The sequence below is a fragment of the Impatiens glandulifera genome, chromosome 5, assembly GCF_907164915.1.
Source record: "Impatiens glandulifera chromosome 5, dImpGla2.1, whole genome shotgun sequence".
NCBI lineage: Eukaryota > Viridiplantae > Streptophyta > Magnoliopsida > Ericales > Balsaminaceae > Impatiens > Impatiens glandulifera.
In genome coordinates, this window is record NC_061866.1 from 18,789,806 (window position 1) to 18,798,125 (window position 8,320).

Sequence of the window (8,320 nt, forward strand, 5' to 3'; positions counted from 1 at the left end):
AATACTAGCAAAAGTGTAATACGCATAAAGAGAGTTAGTCTTCTATAAGTGTAATATTTCAATTGATTAACAAATTTTATACCATCTTATTAGTTTTAGGAAGAGATATTTACATTGATTAACAAATTTTCTACCATATTAAATTAAAAATAGTTTTTATTTATATTATATTAAATATGAAAACGAACTTGTGATATATTAATTTTCATACTGGTAAAAATGTCAATTTAAGCGCAAAAAATAAAACAAATGAACCTATGTTACTTGAAATTCATATTAATATTTTATGTTGTTTGTAATAAAAAGCTCATTCAAAAATCCATTATAAGTATTAGTAACAAGAAAATATAATATATGTTTCATTCATATCGCATTTTCATTCTTAACACATTACAATTGTCTTGTTGTTTAATAATATCATTTAATTTAAACTTAATCCGATGTCTCATTTTATCTAAACAGAGACAAACACCTTTCAAAAATAACGCACCTTAGTTTCCGCTGAGTTGTTTCATCCTTGTATTTAAATCACTCTGAACTTTCTTGAGCCAATCCTTTAACATTTGAGCATCACCCTCATTGAGATCCGAAACAGGCGTATCAATAATTGATTTTATTTTACGTGCTCTTACCATTTTATCTATTTGTTTTTCTCTTTCTTTTTCCTTATCCAAAAGATTCATCACCACTACAAGTTGGCTAGTTAGTCTAGCCATATTTTCTCGAAATGACTCATCCATAAGAGAATTGGTTACCGTATTCCTCTCGAGTTTCTTGTTATTAAGTAATTTCATTGCAATTAACTCCATGTTCGAAGAAGAAAAAGAGAAGAGCTTCCCTGATGGAGATAAGATCATGACAATAAACTCGATAGCACAAACGATGCTCAATTCGCTGATCTTTTTGTACAATCCACTGCGGAGTTTGGAGAAAGTGATTTGTTGATCTTCTTCCCTTTCCCGACGTCGGTCCTTGAGAATTCTCTTGCAGCCTTTTGAACGCTTGGTTGCTCTAGGGTTGCTAGGGATGTTCTCCATTACACTCTCAAATTTCAAGATATTTTCTATGTGTCTCCAGTTCACTAAATACGAATTCTATTTTATAGATAAGAATGCAGAAAAAATTTCGATAAATAGTACTTTAAAAGTTGACACAAAAAATATCATTCGCAATCTAATTTGATTATATTCTACAAGTTTCAAATATAGAAAATTAGATAAAAAAAATACTATGTTATTGTAACGCTTTCCACTAAATTGACCAAAATCAAATAATTTTTTTCACCATCATTACCTATTTTTATTGTGAGTATTGACCACGAAAATTATTTGCATTCGTGTTGGTTTGACTAATATATATTTTGTAAATCTTACTAATATATTTTATAATATAAATATGAATTATATTTAATATTGTTTTTTATTACTTAAATTTAAATTATTATACTTTCTCTCATTTTACTCAAACATACAACATAACCATAGTAACAATTTATTCAGATAGTGAGCTAGATTGTTTTAACATATAAGCAAATATAGTTGCGATTGCCTTACTAATACTTCATTATTATTCAATTAGAGTAAATATCAAACATGCTTGCAAATAATTGAGTGAATTAATAAATAATTTTCTTAAGAATGAATAAATATTTGGAGTATATAAAATCATAATATTTTTGTTAGATTTTACATCTTTTGTTTAAATTTAACTATTGGGGTGCACATTTTTTTAAATTACGTACCTAAATTCCTAATAAATAATATTATGAAAGAAACAAATAATATCAATTATTTTAATACTTTGTTTTAGTATTTAATTATAAAAACACTATAGAGATATGGGCTTCAGTTTTCGATACAATATTGTTTCCAATAAAAAATGAATTTATTTATGAATCTACCACTAAGAAGCACGTTGTTTCTTTATGGACGCAGAAATAATACCTAGTAATTTTCTGTTGTTCTTAGTTCTTGTAACCATTTGGGACATGTTTAGGAGGGAAATATGTATTTTGATAAGATGGTGAATGTTGACGACATTAGCCCCAAAATAGAACATTATGGTTGCGTAGTCGATATACTCAGATGAGCCAGGATGATTGTAGAAGCGTATCAGGTAATCAAGAACATGGATGAGGAACCCAACTTCATTGTATTGAGGAGCTTTGTATATGCTTGTAGAAACAATGATAATGTGGTATGGGTAGACAAGAATATAAGGGAATTGATGATTGAGTTAGAGCCCGAAATTGGAGTGAATTATGTAATGGCTAGGAGTGTTTCATATATATTAGAGAATTGGAGTGAAGTTACTAGAACAAGGATCACAGTGAAAGGAAGAGAAGTAAAAAAAGTTGTTGGTCAAGTTCGGTAGAACTAATATTATGTTAAGATTGAGAATTTGGGACATTGATGGTTGATCATGCAGTATGAAGAGAGAATGTCAAAGTTTAGAGTTTAGGGTTAAACTTAAAATTGAGAGTGATATATTATTTTTTGCAATTGGCATATGATTTATTATAAATCATTATTCAAAGTAGTGCTTTGTTGATGTGGTTGATCTAAGATTATTTATAGGAAGAAAAAGTATTTGAGTGGAGAAGAAGATGAAAAATCTGGTTTAATTGCATATAGTTATATTGTTGGTTTTTTTTATAATTAATATTTATTGCTAAATTCAATTAACAAAAATTTATTTCAGGTTATTTTATCTTACGTTGAGTTGATGTTGGTGAAGGTTTTATAATTAATATTTAATGTTAAATTCAATTAATGAGAAATTTTAATTAATGTTAATATAGATAATTATATATATATAATATATATATATATATATATGGTATTTGTTGGAGATTTTGTTAATTAATATTTAATATTAAATTCAATTAATGAGAAATTTGAATTTATATTAATATAGATAATTATATGTTAATATAAATAATTATATAATATATATATATATATGGTATTCGTTGGAAGTTAAATTCAATTGAATTATTGTTTATATAGATAATTATATATATATATTATATATATGGTATTTGTTGGAGGTTTTGTTAATTTATATATAATGTTAAATTCAATTAATGAAAAAAATTGAATTAATATTAATATGGATAATTATATATTGTTAGGATCGGGATCGCCGAAGTTGACTAGGGGTCTCGCTAGAGAGAACGCTTACACAACATGCCGGGTGATACTAACCCTATGTTAACTCAATACTACGAAAGTTGTCACAAACTCTTGAACCGAGTTCAAGTGCGAAACTGTTTATTTCAATTTGAAGTAATACACACATGGTTTAGATAGTGATAAGAAAATATGATGTAAGAAGAAACACAACACATGGTTTATGGATGTTCGGAGATAAAGCTCCTACGTCAACCCTTCTTCCTAAACGTTGAGAAGGATACTCACTTAAAATATTCAAAATAGTTTATAATACGTCGAACAATCGAGGTTTATCACTACACGTTTTCAACTTACAACAGTCACTACTCACACAGAATAGATGAACTTGTAATACACGTGAAATTCTAACACACTTTGAAATGCTTTACACAATATATCAATAGAGATGATTTGAGACTTCTAGTCCGGTTCAAAGGTTGGTTCTGTGTTCGTTCGTGTATGTTGTTGTTTCTTCTGGTAGTGTTATGTTCTCTTAAATAGTAAATATGACAACGGTCAAATTTTAATCTTCAACGAATACTTGCATGGTAGCCCTTTATTTCTTGAATCTGATTGGTTGATTTGGGAGGTACATCAAGTACCTTGATAGATCAGCAGGGCATTTAATGAGTTTAATACTTCCCAAGGAGCATATCAACACGTATCTTTGACTTCTACTATTTGATTATCTGGAGTAATGTGACAAACATCTGCTCCAAGTAAACTGTTGTTAGACTTATACCAAAATTAGTATGTGAATATTTTGACAGTCTTCTGCTTCCTAAAAGATATTATCAGACTTGTATTAAAATGGCAGTAATACAGTTTGTACGTTTGAAGGATCTTTTCTGTATTTTCCGAAAGTGTTCTGTATTGCACTGAAATGGAAATTGTCGGACGCTCTTAGTTTAAATTTCTCTTAGAATACAACTAGTTCCGTCTCTTGGATCTGATCGGTCAAACTACTGATAATTTTACAGAATGTCTTGTATGATAGCTTAAGGTTATACCAAGTAGTTTATTGGGCAAACCATCGGTTGTGCCGTCTTTCTAATATCGGTCAACCGGTCATACTACCGAAGTATAGAAGCCATTTTCTCTTTATATGGAGGGAGACCGATTTCTCTTCCTGAGACATAACTGATGAGTTTACCGATCATGAAGCTGAGCGGTAAAACCATTTTCACTAAAGAGCCGATCCTCTACTGGTTCCGTTTCTTATAAAGATAGATGAAAATAAAGTTTATTTAGATGATCTTGGTTTGCGCCTTCTTTTTAATATCGGTCAATCGGACTAAGTGCTAAAACCGATATTGTAGATATGGAGTAAAATCGATTCCTGCATTTCTGAGCTTCTTTGGTCTTTCCAGATTTTTTTATCCTGCACAGACAGTGGATTTGGTTAAGTTCTTTAAATAGTTAATTACTTACTAATTAACTATCTATTTTATCTAACAATTTCTCCCTTTTTTATTATTTAATTTAAATATTAAAAACTTATAATTGTTGGCCGCTTAAGTTTAGTTTTGATTCAAAATTTTGTGAGTTGATTTCTTTAGCAATTTCTCCCTTTTTGATATTTTTAACTTATAAAATTATCAAAACCAGAATATTAAAAATAAAACAGGATCATCAAGTGGCATTCCTGTTTAATAGTCATAAGTTTAGTGAATATACTTGAAAGTCACGAAGCTACGCATAGAACCGACAACTGGTTGTCCAGGGGTATTGCATTTAGGACTCCTTTACGGTTGACCAGGAACATTGAACTCGACATTTCTTTCACTTGGAATAGCATTATCAACCGAGCTCCCACCACCTTTATGGATTCTCTGGTTTTACCGAGAACTGTGGGGAACAACTTGTGGAGGTTTTACCGGGAGAGGTTGGGACATTGTTCTAGTTCTTCGAGTCAGTGATTCTTCATCTTTTTCATCTTTCTCAAAATTCGGCCTTTTAGTTTTGGAACAGTAGTCACCGGTGTTTTAGTTTCCGGTATCAATTTTAGCGCTTCAGACTTCATAGTTCTTTTTTGTTTAGCCTCCCTAGTCTTCTTGGCAGTAGGAGCAGGCACATTATTTTCTTTATGAATGTCCTCCTGAATTTTTTGTGCAACTTCTTCATTGGCCAGTTCAACATCTTTAGCTTTCGCATCTTCTTCCTCTTGGAACTGGCGGGCAGCCTCTTCATGCACCCTTAACCTTTCAGCACCGGCAGCACCTTGAGACTTTACTAGCTCATAGAGCTATGAGGACATAAGTTTCACTGAAGTTAGTGTCTTAGAGATGATAGGTTGTATTTGGCCTACTTCCTCCCATACTTGCACCAATTTGTGATCGTGGGACTTTGATGACGATGCGTGCTCTTTGAGTGCTTCGGTTACTTAAGCTTCCATGGATGCTTGCCATAAAGCTAAAGCTTTTTGAATCAACTGATCAATGATCACCCTTAGGAATTCTTCAAAAAAGGGTCGCGGTGAGTCGAGAGCTCGGGATTCCAAAGGAATGGCCCCATGAGAGTTTACGTGGAGGGACATTTCAGTGATGGCTGGTCTTTCAATGCTATTCACTATTGTTTTAATTTGGTCACAAGACTTACACGATGGAGATTTGTCCGTTTCATTTCCTGAAAGAGATGGGTTAGAGTTTGCATTGTCCTCCCCTTCTTCATTATCGGACTCATTGTCAGGTTATTACGGTGAGCCAGAAAAGTGATCTTCTTCTGACTCAATTCGATGTTGTTCTTCTTTAGCGTCGAACCCGTCAAACATTTCTCTTTCTTCTGATGGAGTCCATGTAGGTTTAGAGGATTGACCTTTTTCAAAACATGGCTTCACGACTTCATCCTTTCATGTTTCATCTTGTTTAATATGCTCTTCTTTAACCGGTATTTCCTCAACCGTTACAGGCATGTTCTCAAACTTGGATATAGACGCCAGAAGGTCCTCCATAACGGTTTTTAGCAATGTGATTACAATTTCATCCACTCTCGTGTTAGCCCCACTCGAAATAATATCGTCCTCCATTTTTTCAATGATTGGAAACAATGCTCTCCGTTTGACATTTGCTTCGGCAATATTGATTCTAGATAGAGATTCATGTACATATGTAGTTTTTATTAAACCGAAAACAACCTCCTCTAGGGACAGAATTGATGACCACTTCTTATCTTCCGGAACTTCAGGGAGTACTTTTTTAACCAATCTTACGTTTGCCCATGCATAGAAGAAATCGATGGTCTCAATTGCCTTCTCATCAACTTCTTTCAGAATATTATTCACAATGTTCTCAGCTTCTTTCTCATCTCTGTGGAGTTCCGGTGTTTCATCAGAGTCTGGAACAATTGTTTAAATTTCCTCCTCACTTAGACTTGGAATGGCCCCGGTTTCGGTCTAGACTTTTTCTCGATTTCCTTCATTTGAGTGATCAGTGAAATCGTTCTCTGGATGACCGGTGACATCATTATTGGCCAACTGATCTGCTTCATTAACAAAATATGTCCGGTCGGTTTCAGCAATCCGACCGGTCTCACAGATATCATTTATCTGATCGGTCTCAGTCAACCGATCGATCCCAACCACAACACAATTTATAATGTCAGATACTACCGATTGAGCTTCTAAAACCGCAAGCTCAAGCGGAAGTACTGAGGCATCCTTGTGAGCGATAACAGGAGATGGAGTGGGTATATTTACCTTAGGTAGAGCGGTTTGTTCAAGAAAAAAAGTCCCCTTTGTCTTCTTTTATTCTCTCTTAGTTAGACTGAAAGCGCTGAAAGTGGACTCGGCATTAGCTTGAAGGTTGAGCAGTGATTCATAGAGGTTTTCTAGAGGGGGGAGTTTGGAGCCAATATTGGTATTATCACTTGCAGTTCCATTAAAGGTCGGTTTTCTCACAGGTACCTTGGACACGGATCCTTTATCCTTTCTGGCTTTAAAAAAGTATTTCCAAATATTACTAGAGTTTAAGATTTTGCAGTTCATGAGGGGAATACCTGGACCAGTAGGGATGTTCAGATGACCTAGAATCTTGTCGGTCTTGAAAGCATAGCCAAAACTCTAGGTGAACTCAGGAGTGACAATTTCACAAAGGTTTCTGAATAGAATGCGCCGCAATTGATTCGGTCACCTCTCAGAATACCACCAATCATGTCAAATTTTAACCGAGTAAGACTGTCAAAATTTCCTCCTCTCGCCTGAAGCGACTTAGATATGACATTGCATAGAACCATATATTCTCATCCCAAGGATTTCTTCTTTCTATTGAACTGTACCGGCACACTAGTGTCGGAGAGTATCATCTGAAGGTTGTATGTTGATGCGTTTGATAGATCCATGGAGAAATCTCTTCCCTTCGTCGGAAGTTTTAAGGAATCTGCAAATACACTTTCAGAGATTGAGAACTCTACCCCGTTTACCTTTGCATTGATAACCTTGTTCGTTAGCTTTGTTGTTTTGAAGAAATCTCGAACAGCCTCCTAAAAGTATATCATTGGTTCGTCAAGAAAGTGCTGCAATCCGAACTCCTTGATATCCTCCATAACCTTCTGTATCTCGATCGAACCTATATCCTCGATGGAATTGAAATCCACCTGAACAATATGGGTAAATAGTTTATTATCCCTTACCATGGTGATGGATTGAAATGAGATTTTTACAAAGAGAGTTGAGCAAAGTCGAATATCTAGGGTTTTTGAAGAGAAGATAGTGATTTGGGATTCGACGGTTCTGCCTTTTTAAAGGATAGGAGTGTCGGTTATTTCTTTAATGATCACCGAACCATCACTTATGGTTGTACGATCCCACGTTCCCCCAAAATAGGCAATAAAGGCGCGTTATTCAAAATTTTGTCCCTTTTCAATGTATAAATGGAGGTTAAAATAATAATGATGATTTAATGAGTAAATAATACTTAATATGATAAATGACCGTTTTGAACAGAGCCAATTTAAATTCTAAGTATTGAAAGACATTTAATAAATTCAACTAAGTGTTAATTTTATTACTTCTAAGATAGGACATTCGGTTTTATGATGCATAGACCGGTTTTGGAACAAAATAACCGCTTTTCATCACCAAGGATTAATACAAGATGAAGTTAATTAAGACAACTTTCTCATTTTGTATTTAAAAATGATACTACCGAAAT

The 8,320-nt window shown here is 33.5% G+C and overlaps 1 protein-coding gene across 1 annotated transcript; it reads right to left on the minus strand.

The window, feature by feature from the left end:
* Positions 1 to 491: 491 nt before the first annotated feature.
* Positions 492 to 1,037, minus strand: LOC124939091 (agamous-like MADS-box protein AGL62). Its single transcript, XM_047479602.1, has one exon. The coding sequence runs from the start codon at positions 1,035 to 1,037 to the stop codon at positions 492 to 494; it is 546 nt and encodes a 181-aa protein (XP_047335558.1).
* Between the last annotated feature and the right edge of the window lie 7,283 nt (positions 1,038 to 8,320).

Excerpts from the sequence above, each read along its gene's own strand:
- LOC124939091 (XM_047479602.1), bottom strand. The coding sequence starts at position 1,037 with ATGGAGAACATCCCTAGCAACCCTAGAGCAACCAAGCGTTCAAAAGGC.